The sequence below is a fragment of the Eurosta solidaginis genome, chromosome 4 (genome assembly GCF_040869045.1).
Source record: "Eurosta solidaginis isolate ZX-2024a chromosome 4, ASM4086904v1, whole genome shotgun sequence".
NCBI classification, from domain to species: Eukaryota; Metazoa; Arthropoda; class Insecta; order Diptera; family Tephritidae; genus Eurosta; species Eurosta solidaginis.
In genome coordinates, this window is record NC_090322.1 from 156,253,206 (window position 1) to 156,270,753 (window position 17,548).

The 17,548-nt window shown below is 36.0% G+C and overlaps 1 protein-coding gene across 3 annotated transcripts in view; it reads left to right on the plus strand.

Moving 5' to 3' along the window:
* Crag (DENN domain-containing protein Crag) overlaps positions 1–17,548 on the plus strand; it is a 59,201-nt gene that overhangs the window by 4,050 nt on the left and 37,603 nt on the right. For all 3 annotated transcript variants that reach the window (XM_067783497.1, XM_067783495.1, XM_067783496.1), the window contains exons 2-11: positions 2,713–3,017; positions 3,081–3,627; positions 3,687–3,837; positions 3,899–4,000; positions 4,078–4,247; positions 4,326–4,539; positions 4,612–4,767; positions 5,402–5,804; positions 5,870–7,160; positions 7,234–7,536. In XM_067783497.1, coding sequence (XP_067639598.1) covers positions 2,717–3,017; positions 3,081–3,627; positions 3,687–3,837; positions 3,899–4,000; positions 4,078–4,247; positions 4,326–4,539; positions 4,612–4,767; positions 5,402–5,804; positions 5,870–7,160; positions 7,234–7,536 — 3,638 coding nt within the window. In that variant the 5' untranslated portion in view covers positions 2,713–2,716. The remainder of the gene's footprint in view (positions 1–2,712; positions 3,018–3,080; positions 3,628–3,686; positions 3,838–3,898; positions 4,001–4,077; positions 4,248–4,325; positions 4,540–4,611; positions 4,768–5,401; positions 5,805–5,869; positions 7,161–7,233; positions 7,537–17,548) is intronic.

Sequence of the window (17,548 nt, forward strand, 5' to 3'; positions counted from 1 at the left end):
CTGGTTCAATTTGTGAGCCAGTTAATTTATTAATTACTTCTTTTTAGGTTGGCAACGCGGCCTTTAATATACCTACTTTTTCAAACATAGATGTCGCTGCTTAGCCTTTCGCCGTATGAGTTAAATGAAAAACAGCAGCGACATCTGGCTATCACTTTTCACGTGTGCGAAAATTTCACGACATCTGCTTCCCAAGTCTCTCAATGATCCAGAGCATTCCCGTGAGAATTGAGCGTGAGCCGGAGCTGTAAAACTCACTGAAAGACGGCAAATATTTCTCTATACTATAGTATGTATACATAAAACCAGTGCGCGGTTGCATTTTATCAGAGTTGCCAGAGTAAAATTTTATTATCAGTTATTTGTATGCAATATTTTACTTTTGGCAACTCTGTTCTATCGTCATCGTGTCGTGATCACGGTCGTTAAAAAACGAGCAAAGTTCGGCTGATGGTGGTCCGCAAACGCATTGCAAAGGAGTATTGTTAGAGTACTCCAACATGAAGAAAATGGAACACGTAATCCAACAATTTTTGAAGGGAAACATTATGGAAATCAATGTAATCGATTAATGTGCCATAACATAATGCTAAAGCCATAACCATATCATAGCCAACCAATTGGTAACCTAAAAATATTTGAGTTGGAGAATTTGTTAACTTTTTGTAGATTTTATTTATTGTTTTGGATACGTTTTGACTAAGAGACTTATTTTTTGTGGTATATGTTTGTAACTTTTTGCGTTTTTTTCATTTTTATGAAATTTGCACGATTTTTACGTTAAGGCACCAATAACTGATGTCAATTTTATATGTATAAGTAAAAATATGGTTATGACTATGGCCTTATGACTATGCCAACTTTAACTCGGGTTTAATTTTACGTAAAACTAGTCCTAGGCCACGTTTACATATGTTCCATCCCTGGGAGCTATCAATCAGTTAGAGATTACACTCCAGAGTAGGTCGGTTTTTATGAAAAAAAAAATTCGCATATCTAAGGGGCAAGGTGACATAACCATATAACCATAACCAGATAAAACAGTTAATCGAACCTACCTTCTGGAAATCAATGGAAACGATTAGTGCCATACCATAACGCTAACGCCATAACCATAAGATAGCCAACCAATTGGTTTTTGGTTGCTCGCCATATCCATAACGTAAAAATATTTGAGTTGGTGAATTTAATAACTTTTTGTATATTTTATTCATTGTTTTGGATACGTTATGACTAAGAGACTTATTTTAAGCAGGGTCGCCCATCGGCAGTGTTTGGTAAGCACTCTGAGTGTATTTTTGCCATGAAAAGCTCTCAGTGAAAACTCATCTGCCTCGCAGATGCCGTTCGGAGTGGTCCCGTTCGGCTGAGGAGAGCTCGCAGAGTATATTAATTTTGTTCGCATAACGGTAACCCGTAACGGCATAAACTAATCTAGATAGATATAGACTTCCTTCCATATATCAAAATGATCTGTGTGAAAAAAGAAATTCATTTAGCCATATCCGTCCGTCCATGAACACGATAACTTTAGTCAATTTTGATGTATCTTGATGAAATGTGTGTAGGTTCCTGGGCGCTCATCTCAGATCGCTATTTAAAATGAATGAAATCGGACTACAACACGCCCACTTTTTCGATATCGAAAATTTCGAAAAACCGAAAAAGCGCGATAATTCATTACCAAAGATGGCTAAAGCGATGAAACTTGGTAGGTGCATTGACCTTATGACGCAAAATAGAAAATTAGTAAAATTTTGGACAATGGGCGTGGCACCGCCCACGTTTAAAAGAAGGTAATTTAAAAGTTTTGCAAGCTGTAATTTCGCAGTCGTTGAAGATATCATGATGAAATTTGGCAGTTACGTTACTCATGTTACTATATGTGTGCTAAGTAAAAATGAGCAAAATCGCCCACTTTAAAAAAAATGTGTTTAAAGTCAAATTTTAACAAAAAATTTAATATCTTTACAGTATATAAGTAAATTATGTCAACATTCAACTCCAGTAATGATGTGGTGCAACAGAATACAAAAATAAAAGAAATTTTCAAAACGGGCGTGGCTCCGCCCTTTTTCATTTAATTCGTCTAGAATTTAATGTGGTTGTTGTAATGTTTTCGTGCACTGAAAAAAATTTTGTTTACAAAGGGATTTTGCACGCATTTAATTTTGATCCCACCCCATTGGTGGAACGGCCAGGGTAATTTTTTAAAAGAGCGGCCGAAGGCCGCCAACGCAGAAAGGTGCTCCGCGAAAAAATACTAAGGATCCCACCCCCGTTTCGGTGGAGCGCGAGGTAATTTTTCGGTTTTTTGTTAATATCTTTTGAACGAGCTAACACTTTTATTTTCCGCCTTCGGACTATTGTTGTGGAGCTCAATGCGCCTCTTTTGACAACTCCTGATTTTTTGGGCGCGTAGGAGCAGTCGAACTCTGTACTAGACGATTACCTAAGAGGATACCTCTACCAACTCTTATTTAAATTTACTGTCAAAACGTAGTGCTTTAATAGAAAATTTTACCGTAATCGGTAAATATGTCTGAAATTATTCCTCCTTAAAATAATTTGGACATCGAAAAGAATCAATCGATTTTTGCAATCAAGTGATTACAAAATCCCATTACTAAGTGCAAATGTCAAAATAATTTATCTTTCTTAAAGTCGATGTTTTTCCCTATGACAATTTTAATCCTCGTTTTCATTTCACAGCGCCATGGAAGAGAAGCGGATTGCTGATTATTTTGTGGTAGCGGGAATGCCGGAAAACCCACAGCTGCTGCAGGAAAATATTTTCAGCGAATCAGGACATTTAAGAGCAGCAAATACCACTGAGCCTATCACCGACATTGGAGTCTTTTTCCCTTTACTTGATGAAGAAGTTCCCGAGGGTTATGAAGTATTGGATACCACACCCACTGGACTGCCTGCAAATCTCAATCATGGATCAATGCGTACAACAGAATGTTATATCTACTATAAACGAGGAAAAGATCGGCCGCCTCTGGTTGATATAGGTAAAGGATATACTTGCTTAGTTAACATTGTGGTGTATTACTTAGCTTTTATATATTTTGTAGGTGTACTGTACGATGGCCATGAGCGCATAATGTCGGATGCGGAAATAGTTGCCGAAACACCCGGCGGTCGCATAGCGAATGTTAATAACTCATCATCGAAAATATTTCTTACATACCGACGTGCAAGACCGGATATGCCATGCAATGAGCTCGTTGTCACCGAATTATGTGTAATTATACAAAGTAAAGGGGAGAAACCTCCACATGCATTTTGCCTTATCTACAAAACCCTCAATAAGGGCTATATGGGCAGTGATGTTTATTTATGCTATAAAAAATCGATGTACCGTCCAAAATTAATAAGCTATCAACCGGAAATATTATTACGTTATCCAACAGTCGATCATAATGATTTTCCCTTACAGCTATGTCCAAGTGTACCGCTGTTTTGTTTACCAATGGGTGCATCTTTGGAAGCTTGGCCCCATGTGGCCGAGGGAGAGAAGCGTAAACCAATTAGTCCAGTATTTAGTACTTTTGTACTTACGGTAAATGATGGACAATATAAAGTTTATGGTTCAGCTTTAACATTCTATGAGGATTTCGAGTGAGTTCGCACAAAATTGTGTTGTGTCTTGTTACTATTATTAGTTATTTGCTTTTTAGGGAGGAAGCGTTGAATGAAAAACAGCGTGAGCTTTTGGGTTGGAGCGAAGAGTTTGCTAAGCAACATTCATTGCATATGATTAAATCGATATGCCTCCTATCACATTATCCATTCGGCGACACTTTCGATAAATGGCTGCGTTATTTGCATGTAAGCGAAATGTAGACAGTATTCTAATTGTTTTAATATTTATTCCTTTTCACCTTCATAGCGTCTTGCAGTGCGTGGTGTTGATTTAACAATATCTATCGAACGTTATATAACACAATTACTGGATGAAGTACCATTTCCCGCGCCCAGCATACATTTACAAGTAAATCAAAAAGTTTCGATGTATTGAAACCATTTAACTTATCAATTTAATATTTTATTTTTTATTTTAAACAATAGCTCTGCAGCGAGTCCAATGACCGCATATTGTTGACGCAACCGGAAGATTCGCCATTACCGCGTAGCGGTGCTGGGTTTCATATGCTGCTTCAAAATTTGGGCACTGATAATTGTTTGCATGTCTTATTGTTGGCATTAACAGAACAAAAGATATTGATACACTCATTACGGTATATTAATAAATGATGATGTGAAATAAGAAGTTACATGTATTTAAATAACATTATTAATGGTATATGCGTTTTTAGGCCAGCAACTTTAACTGCAGTTGGTGAAGCCATTGTTTCATTCCTGTTCCCTTTCAAGTGGCAATGTCCCTACATTCCACTTTGTCCACTGGGTTTGGCCGAAGTTTTACATGCTCCATTACCATATTTGATTGGTGTGGATTCGCGTTTTTTTGATCTATATGAACCGCCACAAGATGTTACTTGCATCGATTTGGATACAAATACGATAAGTGTATGTTGTTCATAAATACATATATTTATTTTTCTTATCTACTTTATACACATTTTTCATTGTATATTGCAGTTGTGTGAATCACAGAAACATTTAACGATAAAACTTTTGCCTAAACGTGCTGCACGTAATTTGCGGCAAACACTTAACGAATTGGAAGTTATTAAATCCACACACGTCGAATCAACAAATAGCCTTGATAGGGATATAAGAAAACGAAAGCGTGAGGTGCGTTATCTATTGACATTTAATTAATATGTATTAACAATTATGTACATATATAAGTACAAAGTTAAGTATTTAATCCAAAGGAGATAAATTAAGCCTATTGTCAATTATACATGTGGGTTATTCCAATTCCAAATCGACCAATTTGCTTTCATTATTTCGTGAGTGCTGCCACAGAAAAATACATATGGGAAAGAGACTTAAATCGTATATGAAACTAAGAATTTCAAAAGGGAAAGATGGGAAAATGAGCAAACCAGAAAAGGGGCCAGTGAAAAGACTCCGAAATTTTTTAATGTAGATATACATTTCTTTTTTATAGTATGTGAAATCAATCGAAATATTATGGGCTTAAATCGAGATAAACACACACACCCAAAATATTATACATATTTTACCAAATATTCTAAGCGCTACAGCGACTGCGATTTTATCCCTCTTTGCAAATAATAAATTTTTCATTTCATTATGATCTTTGACAGAACGATGTTAAATAATGAAAGTAATGCTTTGACCAAAAATCGAAAAAGAAATATTTTAAATCCCTAGGAAGATTCGGTATAGAATGGCTGGAATTAGCATTTTAATTAAACGTTTTTTGTTTTTATTTTCTCATTTCTTTATCACTCGACAGCAAGATCTCGAACAACGAATTCAAGAGGCCTTTTTACTCTTCATGGCATCTATTTTACGAGGTTATCGCGAGTACTTAACGCCCATATCGAAAGCGCCTTCCGTTGGCGCCACAGATCCAAGTGCCTTATTTCAATTGAAGACATTCTTGAGATCGCGTGATAAGGCACATCAGAAATTTTTTGAGCTACTCATGAAAACACAAATGTTTATACGCTTTATTGAAGAGCGCTCCTTCGTATCAGATGGTGATCATGGACTTTCATTTTTCGACGAATGCGCCGAAAAGGTAGGCGCCTATGATGATACACCATCAGATGTGCGTTTAGTTGATTGGGATTCCGGACAAAATAGCGAACGTACTAAGTACATATTTCCGCCCGATAGTGTTGGGCCGAAGCAAGGTTAGTTTGATATGAAAAATAAAATAAATTTATATGAAGTCATGGTTTTTGTTTACTTAAAATAGACAACTCAGGCGCTGTATATAACTATGCTAAATTCACACTAAATGCAAGTCTCTTGAAAACGACGAAGAGGAGCGCATTGTCCCACTTTTTGCAACAGCAAATTAATGGTTCACTCGCACCTGGATCGCCAATTGCGCGCCGCACAAAGCATGAAGTCAAACTTTCGCAAAAGATGGCGCGCCGCTGTCAAATGCATCCAGAGGCATGGTCAAAATATCTACTAGCCACTTGCTATTCTCTTTACTTTCTCATTCTACCGTCAATGGTGAATGATACACGACAGCCGGGTAAAGAGCACGACACCTTGCGTGCCGCATATGATATGCTAGTGCGTGCATCAAAGCTGAATATTACCTGTGATGAGTTTTGTTATCGCATTATGATGCAATTGTGTGGCATTCATAATTTGCCGGTACTAGCCGTTCGTCTGCATTATCTGATGAAGCGCTCGGGAGTACAGGCGAATGCACTCACTTATGGGTTTTACAATCGCTGTGTACTTGAATCCGAATGGCCTAGTGATAGCACAACACTCAGCCAGTTACGTTGGACTCGAATTAAAAATGTTGTTTTGGGCGCAGCACACTTCAGACGCGCTGGAAAAAGACGTTCTACTAAAAACCCCCTATCAGCGTCGTGTGAAAATAATTTGAGTACTTTAGAAACTGTGGATGGTACATCACGCACCAGCTTGAATTCATCAACATCTTCACATTTAGATCGTCGTGCTGGTGATGCTCATCTATCCGGCGCAACTCTATTGGATTTCTCAGCATTTGATAAGTTGCGCAATAAATTGGGTAGTATTGTGCGTCAATCAGCAATGGCAATGACCAACCAAGATCCATCAGGAGATGTTATCAGTTCGACTGCAGGACTACTCATATCTGGTGACAGTAAATCGGGAAGTCCCAATGATAAATCCAATGATGAAAAAAACTCGCTAACACCGTCCTCGCAGTCACCACATACACCTAACAGTCCGCATAGCCCCAATTGTGATTTGGCTGTAGTTGGTGGTGGTGGTAAGCTACAGCTGACAAAGACAAAAAGTTTTGGTGGTGATGCGCAATTATTAAATAAATTACAACGCAAGCAGTCACTGGCCAAAGTGACAGGGCAACGTTATAAAATTATGAATATTGGTGATGATGAAGAAGATGCAGTTGACGAGGAGGAAGCATTGAGGGAAGACGTGATCAGTTCGCAGGAAGAGTTAGACTTTGTGGGGGAGGATGCAGATATGAACATGACGAATGCACATGCAGATCTCTTGCAGAGTCCTACTAAGTAAGTAGACATACAACTTGAGAATAATATAAAATGTTTTAATTTTGGTTTTTTTTTTTTTTTGTTTTTTTAGAATATCTCCGCGCACACCAGTCACTCAAAATGATCCCCTAGGCGCATTGAATGAAGACCTAACAGATCAAAGCACACCTACAAATACAGAACTCAACAAAGACACATCAAATCAACACCATGCTGGCATACCAAACAACACTATATATACCGATAAGCCAGTATTATTTAAAGGTCAACGCAGTGCAACTTTTGATGAATCTACACAACTCAACAAAAGTATGCAACGATCTGAAACAATGCCCGGCTCTAGTGTTGCATCAAGTTTGGCCAATTTTGGCTCGTCATTGAAATTCAACTTTGGGTAACTATTTACATGTTTTCAAATATCAATATTTTTCGTTGGGAAATATTACATTTTTTACACTGCAAATGAAAAAACGCCCGATTTTATAAAGCCTAAAAAAATTGCCACATAATATGGCAAAAGAAGAAGGAGATCTATCAATTGCCGTACTAAGGGCTATTTTGGAAACACTTGTTTCAAAATCAAGTTTCTCAGCAACGGTAATAGTAGAGTGGCCCAACAATAACTCTTTTAAAGTTAAATTATTTGCTTACTTTTAAATATATAAGTAAAGTTTTCAAACTAAGTATGAAAAGGTTTTTTTGCATTTTTCACTCCCGTTTTTAAAAATCAAAAACGATACTGACTTTTTATCTAAAATCATATTTGTTGTAGACTTTAAAATGCTGATGAAATATCACCAAAGCTAACTAGTAATCAGAAGAATTGTCAATATGTGTGCATAAGTAAATTGAAGCTATATAAATATAGTTTAAAAAACCAAAAAAGACACAAATACGGTACCGTTTTAGTATCTACAATCCACTTAGATATTTGATGTTGATAGCACCGTAGCACAGAGGTTCGTGCCTCCGCTATTAAGCACAACTCATTTTGTAGCGAGTTATTTAACCACTGCCGCTAGTCTCCAATAATTGCCGCTAGATGGGTCTAACTCAATTTTGCGCGCCTATTCTAGAGAGTTACAAACAAGCATACATACAAGTGAAGCTAATATAAGCGTGTTAAAAAGGCTAAGGGAAGAACAAATGTGATTTTCGGATCGGGTTTCAATAACACTCGGCTGAATATTGCACCAAACCAATTTTTTTAAGATATTGATCTATAGAGAAAAAAAGTTGTTTCCTCGTTTTTCTAAGTTACCCTACAAAACGTGTATATTGGCTTTCGAGGCATGAAACTAAACTGGTCCTAACTAAGTTTTTTTTTGGTCTGGATTAGAAAAAATAAAACTTAAATAAAACAGATTACCCTTTACTTTTTACACTAATACAAAATTCAAAAATGCATATCCCCAAAAAAGGGGACTTGAATATACCCGTGGCAGGTATGCCTGTCGTAAGCGGCGACTACATATACCGATTCAAGGGGTTGTGTAGCGCAACCCTTTCAAGGTGTTGCAAGCGCAATTTTTAGCTTCTCCAACCCAATCAGCCTACCCGTAGTGAATCCTGTTTGTTTAACAGCAGAGGCTCTGGCGACCTAAAGTTCCATAGAGCTAGGGGATGGAGGTGTCTAGAAGGTTCATATTAAATTGTTCCCGAGACGGTCGGGCTTGTACCTTAATAGGGCTTCTTATAGGAACGTACCGGATCTATATCTGGTAAAGGACCATTAACATCGATAACACTCCCCAAAATCGTCGGGGAGTGTCTTTATCGCTACAACAACAACTACAAAAAATTTCGAAGATCTGTCTTTTGACCGCTAATAAAACCTGTTACACAAGTCCAATTTCGATCTTTAAAAATCGGGGAAATATATTGTTTGCTTTTAGATCAATCTCTATAAAGAAATTGATTTGGTGCAATACCCAGAAGAAAAAAAGTTATTTTTTCGTATATTTTAAATACGTTAATGCCCCCGGTTTTTCAGTAGGACTATGAATCACAGTAGGTTAGGTTAGTAGAAGTTTACTTAAACTTTAATAACCCTACAATTGTTGATGCTTAGACCAAATTTTTCAATGCGAGTTGAAGCAGTTGGTAATGTAAATCCCAACCTAGCGTGATCGTTTAGATATAATTTTACTGCTCATCTCAGTAAAAGGGAATAAAGTGGCAGGTTTAAACTCTAGTTCACTTAAGCTCGTCACGAGCCTGAAATTTTTTTACTAATATTTGATTTGCTTATCATTGAATAAAAGCAATTTACATTTTACCGCTATAACCGTTGTTTTTTAGGAATTTGAAACAAGTTTTGTCAAAATCACGTGTTTTGAAATCAAATATTGAAAAAATCGCATTCTCAAGCCGAATGATTAAACATGGTGTCTTTTAATTATTTGTTGAAACGGACGTTTTCCAAACGGCAACAGAGATATGCTGATGTTCATTAAGTAGCCGATTTTTGCTCATCCTAGTCAGCGGGCGCATTCAGAAAACACAACTGCTGATCAACAGTTTACCGATCACTTTCCGAACACACCGTTGAGTATTTTCGATCCACTCAATAGTTTATATCAAATTACTTATACATTTCTTATGACTGTTTGGGATCACAACTATTATAGTGAGGTGTGAAAAATGATTCAAGAAATCCTCTTCCTTAAAAATAAGTAAAATTGTTTCGTTTGGTTCAAATAACACAATTCAATCACTCAAATTACGGAAGCATATTTTCCACCTATCACTACGTTTGCTTAATGTGAAAATGTGCTTAGTCACTTTTTACGAATTTTACAGGAGACGAAAAAAAATTAATAATTTTTGAAATAACCTTTTTTTTCAAAACTGTGAATGAGGACACCTTAGTTGCAATACTTTTGAGTGTAGAAGCTTTGAAAAAGATAAATAAAAATCATGTATGCTAACCCAGCAGCTATTTTATGACTTAGCACGATTTCCGCACTCAAAACTAATTTTTTCTCTTGACTTAGCACTTTTTACTCAATATGTTTCCCCATCACTCCTCCCATTTAATGATTTAAATATAGCACTAAAACTATATATTTCACAAAAAAATACTTTTTATTTGTCAAACTATTTCTAACGGTTCTGATCTGGACTCTTTTGCTGTGTTATGTCTTATTCCATAAAGACAACTGCCACATACTTTATCTACAATCTAAATGCTAAATCTCTTTTTCTAGTCACAACTCCTATAAACTTGAGAAAATTAAAATTTTTTTACAGTGCAATACACTTAGCAAATTTAATGTCAGATCCCGAAATAAAAGCGTATATGCTGTTTCTCGCCTATATTCTTAAAATTATAAATACCGTAAATAAAGAGTTCCAATCAGAAAAGATTCGCCTACCATTCCTATACCATCAAATTGAAGCACACTTCAAGCTTATCTTGAGCAACTTCATTCATAATGAGTACATAAAAAATATTAAGGGAGTTCAGAATTTTGTGTATTTGGTGTAAAAAAATATTATTTTAGATTTTTGTGTTAAACTCTTAAAGCAAATGCAAAAACGTTTTGATTTTTCTAGATGTGATATACAAGTTTTATGTACAATTACTCCCGACAAGATATTAACAGAAACCGAAACTTCTATAATACCGTTAATAAATAACTTTTCGTACTTGATAAGGTGCGATCAAGATACCATTGTTACACAATGGAAGCTTTTAAGACTGTTAAATTGTGATTTTAAGCCTGATATAGGAGTTTTAGCTTTTTGGGAAAAATTAAGCTTTTATAGAAATTGTATGAACGAAAAGTGTTTTGAAGAATTGTTTGGTTTTGTATATGATTTACTGAGTCTGCCACATAGTTCGGCGGTCGCAGAGCGAAAACTTTTTGAATTGTCTCTTATTAAAACCAAATTACGCAATAAATTGGAGTTTATATAAATCAACCACATAATGTTAGCCAAAGAACTTTGTACGCAAAACCCAGGTCCTCATTACGTTTGGTCGGTGAAAGACATAGGCTGGTCTTAGAAAAATTTTACAATGAACGATATAAAACTGTTTTTATTATACGTTTTTTTTTTCGATGTAGCCCAGAATATATTATAAACATATATGCTTTAAGTTTTTAAATATATACACATACATATATGTATAAGACTGAAAAATATGCCCATATGTGATAAAAAGTATTTAATTATAATCATCAATAATTATCATCAATTTTAATTGAAGCACTTTTTGTTTGTTTGTAACGTCGCACAGTGTTTCGTGTAGAACAAGCTAGCTGGACAAAAACAAAGTTCTTATTCCAAGAAAAGTGTAATGAGAAATGAAAGAAAACAAACAAAATAACGGGATTTTTGCAATTTTACCTATTGGTCAACTTTCTGAGGAAGCACAGGAAGCCCCTAACAAAGATTTGAGACGATTCAGGGATGATAACATACAAAAGCAGTTGCGTGAAGCAACGAATAGAGATCTTATGAATATGTTGCTCATAACATCGGATCCTTTAGTTAACAGTTTTAGGGAGATACCTAAGAAAAAATTTAAAAGTCTGACTTCAGAAGTCTTAAACTTACTGTCCCCCGATAATGTTGAGGAATCAATAAATACCCCAGTTGTTTCAAGCTTTCACAGTAGTGTTGCTGATGCTCATGACTATTCCACAAGTGACTCAACGAATGAAAGTGATGATAGCGAATAATAACATAATTATAAAAGATAACCTACTCTATAACTTATTGTTGGATCAGGTTTTATTTAATTTAAATCTATTGTTTTGTACTTTGTATGATACTTTACTTTTAAGTTTTTGTAATAAATAATTTTCACATAATTAATTAAATTATTTACATTGTTATTATTATTGTAATTCACTTTTACATTCCTGACTGGTACTATAAAATAATTTTGTAAAAATTGTAGTGCCAGGATAAATACTCAAATAAATACAAAATATGTATGTACATATGTACAGTCACTCACATAAATAAGTAGACACCCTTTTTGCACAATTCTTACAATTTTCGCTTTCGCAAATTTATTTTAACTAATTCCCATAAGAAAATTTGTCACGATCTATAACAAAACCTAAATTATATTTAAAAAATGCTTGAAAAATTCGACGAATTTTCATAAAAAGTTTTAATTTTTTTCCGAATTCTTAGAATTTTTTAGAGTATTGAGATTTGTAGTCCATTCAATTTAATTACAATAAAGTAATATTCTTAAGTCTTTAAATTTTTTTGGATCTATGTCACTTATTCACATGAGTTACTGTATATGAAATAAGCAAATGTATGCATATGAAGTAAAATTTTGGAAAAAAACTAAAAAAAAGAACATATGGCTGAAAAAAATGACGTAGTTGTAATAAATGACTGCATATGAAACGGAAAATCTCATAAAATAATTTTGTCCAGCTAGCTTGTTCTATACGAAACACTGTGCGTCTTGTTGTTTCGTACTTTTTAAGTTGTTGATTATTATATTGTTTGTATACCAATAAATGAAAACAAATTTTGGACCTTTTTATACTCAGTTGAGCAGAGCTCACAGAGTATATTAAGTTTGATTGGATAACGGTTGGTTGTACATATATAAAGGAATCGAGATAGATATAGACTTCCATATATCAAAATAATCAGGATCGAAAAAAAATTTGATTGAGCCATGTCCGTCCGTTAACACGATAACTTGAGTAAATTTTGAGGTATCTTGATGAAATTTGGTATGTAGGTTTCTGAGCACTCATCTCAGATCGCTATTTAAAATGAACGATATCGGACTATAACCACGCCCACTTTTTCGATATCGAAAATTTCGAAAAACCGAAAAAGTGCGATAATTCATTACAAAAGACAGATAAAGCGACGAAACTTGGTAGATGAGTTGAACTTATGACGCAGGATAGAAAATTAGTAAAATTTTGGACAATGGGCGTGGCACCGCCCACTTTTAAAAGAAGGTAATTTAAAACTTTTGCAAGCTGTAATTTGGCAGTCGTTGAAGATATCGTGATGAAATTTGGCAGGAACGTTACTCCTATTACTATATGTACGCTTAATAAAATTTACCAAAATCGGAGAACGACCACGCCCACTTTTAAAAATTTTTTTTTTAAAGTAAAATTTTAACAAAAAATTTAATATCGTTACAGTATATAAGTAAATTATGTCAACATTCAACTCCAGTAATGATATGGTGCAACCAAATACAAAAATAAAAGAAAATTTCAAAATGGGCGTGGCTCCGCCCTTTTTCATTTAATTTGTCTAGGATACTTTTAACGCCATAAGTCGAACAAAAATTAACCAATCCTTTTGAAATTTGGTAGGGGCATAGATTTTACGACGTTAACTGTTTTCTGTGAAAATGGGCGAAATCGGTTGATGCCACGCCCAGTTTTTATACACAGTCGTCCGTCTGCCCTTCCGCATGGCCGTTAACAGGATAACTTGAGCAAAAATCGACATATCTTTAATGAACTTAGTTTACGTGCTTACTTGAACTCACTTTATCTTGGTATGAAAAAGGAACGAAATCCGACTATAACCACGCCCACTTTTTCGATATCGAAAATTACGAAAAATGAAAAAAATGCCATAATTCTATACCAAATACGAAAAAAGGGATGAAACATGGTAAGGTAATTGGATTGTTTTATTGACGCGAAATATAACTTTAGAAAAAACTTTATAAAATGGTTGTGACACCTACCATATTAAGTAGAAGAAAATGAAAAAGTTCTGCAGGGCGAAATAAAAAACCCTTAAAATCTTGGCAGGTATTACATATATGAATAAATTAGAGGTATCCAACAGATGATGTTCTGGGTCACCCTGGTCCACATTTTGGTCGATATCTGGAAAACGCCTTCACATATACAACTACCACCACTCCCTTTTAAAACTCTCATTAATAGCTTTAATTTGATACCCATATCGTACAAACTCATTCTAGAGTCACCCCTGGTCCACCTTTATGGCGATATCTCGAAAAGGCGTCCACCTATAGAACTAAGCCCCACGCCCTTTTAAAATACCCATTAACACCTTTTATTTGATACCCATATCGTACAAACATATTCTAAAGTCACCCCTGGTCCACCTTTATGGCGATATCTCGAAAAGGCGAACACCTATAGAACGAAGGCCCACTCCCTTTTAAAAATACTCATTAACACCTTTCATTTGATACCCATATCGTACAAACAAAGTCTAGAGTCACCCCTGGTCCACCTTTATTGCGATACCTCGAAAAGGCGTCTACCTATAGAACTAAGGCCCACTCCCTTTTAAAATACTCATTAACTCCTTTCGTTTGATTCCCATATTGTACAAATAAATTCTAGGGTCACCCCTGCTTCACCTTTATGGCGATATCTCGAAACGGCGTCCACCTATGGAACTAAGAATTACTCCCTTTTAAAATACTCATTAACACCTTTCTTTTGATACCCAAATTGTACAAACAAATTCTAGGGTCACCCCTGGTCCACCTTTATGGCGATATCTCGAAAATGCGACCACCTATACAACAACCACCACTCCCTTTTAAAACCCTCATTAATACCTTTAATTTGATACCCATATCGTACAAACACATTCTAGAGTCACCCCTGGTCCACCTTTATGGCGATATTTCGAAACGGCGTCCACCTATAGAACTAAGGCCCACTCCCTTTTAAAATACTCATTAACACCTTTCGTTTGATGCCCATATTGTACAAACAAATTCTAGGGTCACCCCTGGTCCACCTTTATGGCGATATCTCGAAACGGCGTCCACCTATGGAACTAAGGATTACTCCCTTTTAAAATACTCATTAACACCTTTCATTTGATACCCATATCGTACAAACGCATTCTAGAGTCGCCCCTGGTCCACCTTTATGGCGATATCTCGAAACGGCATCCACCTATAGAACTAAGGCCCACTCCCTTTTAAAATACTCATTAACACCATTCGTTTGATGCCCATATTGTACAAACAAATTCTAGGGTCACCCCTGGTCCACCTTTATGGCTATATCCCTAAATGGCGTCCACCTATAGAACTATGGCCCACTCCCCCATATAATACTCTTTAATGCCTTTCATTTGATACCCATGTCATACAAACACATTCCAGGGTTTCCCTCGGTTCATTTTCCTACATGGTTATTTTCCCTTATGTTGTCACCATAGCTCTCAACTGAGTATGTAATGTTCGGTTACACCCGAACTTAACCTTCCTTACTTGTTTATACTCAGTTGATCAGAGCTCACAGAGTATATTAACTTTGATTGGATAACGGTTGGTTGTACAGGTATAAAGGAATCGAGATAGATATAGACTTCCATATATCAAAATCATCAGTATCGAAAAAAAATTCGATTGAGCCATGTCCGTCCGTCCGTCTGTCCGTTAACACCATGTAACTTGAGTAAATTTTGAGGTATCTTGATGAAATTTGGTATGTAGGTTCCTGGGCACTCATCTCAGATCGCTATTTAAAATGAACGATATCGGACCATAACCACGCCCACTTTTTCGATATCGAAAATTTCGAAAAATCGAAAAAGTGCGATAATTCATTACCAAATACGGATTAAGCGATGAAACTTGGTAGGTGAGTTGAACTTATGACGCAGAATAGAAAACTAGTAAAATTTTGGACAATGGGCGTGGCACCGCCCACTTTTAAAAGAAGGTAATTTAGAAGTTTTGCAAGCTGTAATTTGGCAGTCGTTGAAGATATCATGACGAAATTTGGCAGGAACGTTACTCTGATTACTATATGTCTGCTTAATAAAAATTAGCAAAATCGGAGAACGACCACGCCCACTTTATAAAAAAAATTTTTTTTTAATTCAAATTTTAAACGAAAAGTTAATATCTTTACAGTATATAAGTAAATTATGTCAACATTCAACTCCAGTAATGATATGTTGCAACAAAATACAAAAATAAAAGAAAATTTCAAAATGGGCGTGGCTCCGCCCTTTTTCATTTAATTTGTCTAGGATACTTTTAATGCCATAAGTCGAACAAAAATTTACCAATCCTTGTGAAATTTGGTAGAGGCTTAGATTCTAGGACGATAACTCTTCTGTGAAAAAGTGCGAAATCGGTTGAAGCCACGCCCAGTTTTTATACACAGTCGACCGTCTGTCCTTCCGCTCGGCCGTTAACACGATAACTTGAGCAAAAATCGATATATCTTTACTAAACTCAGTTCACGTACTTACCTGAACTCACTTTGTATTGGTGTAAAAAATGGCCGAAATCCGACTATGACCACGCCCACTTTTTCGATATCGAAAATTACGAAAAATGAAAAAATGCCATAATTATATACCAAATACGAAAAAAGGGATGAAACATGGTAATTGGATTGGTCTATTGACGCAAAATATAACTTAAAAAAAAAACTTGGTAAAATGGGTGTGCCACCTACCTTATTAAGTAGAAGAAAATGAAAAAGTTTTGCCTTGCGAAATCAAAAGCCCTTGGAATCTTGGAAGGAATACTGTTCGTGGTATTACATATATAAATAGTGGTACCCGACAGATGATTTTCTGGATCACCCTGGTCCACATTTTGGTCGATATCTCGAAAACGCCTTCACATATACAACTAACGGCCACTCCCTTTTAAAACCCTCATTAATACCTTTAATTTGACACCCATATCGTACAAACACATTCTAGAGTCACCCCTGGTCCACGTTTATGGCGATATCCCGAAAAGGCGTCCACCCATAGAACTAAGGCCCACTCCCTTTTAAAATACTCATTAACACCTTTCATTTGATACCCATATCGTACAAAAAAATTCTAGAGTCACCCCTGGTCCACGTTTATGGCGATATCCCGAAAAGGCGTCCACCCATAGAACTAATGCCCACTCCCTTTTTAAATACTCATTAACCACTTTCATTTGATACCCATATCGTACAAACGCATTCTAGAGTCACCCCTGGTCCACGTTTATGGCGATATCCCGAAAAGGCGTCCACCTAAAGAACTAAGGCCCACGCCCTTTTAAAATACTCATTAACACCTTTCATTTGATACCCATATTGTACAAACGCATTCTAGAGTCACCCCTGGTCCACGTTTATGGCGATATCCCGAAAAGGCGTCCACCCATAGAACTAAGGCCCACTCCCTTTTAAAATACTCATTAACACCTTTCATTTGATACCCATATCGTACAAAAAAATTCTAGAGTCACCCCTGGCCCACCTTTATGGCGATATCCCGAAAAGGCGTCCACCTATAGAACTAAGGCCCACGCCCTTTTAAAATACTCATTAACACCTTTCATTTGATACCCATATTGTACAAACGCATTCTAGAGTCACCCCTGGTCCACGTTTATGGCGATATCCCGAAAAGGCGTCCACCTAAAGAACTAAGGCCCACGCCCTTTT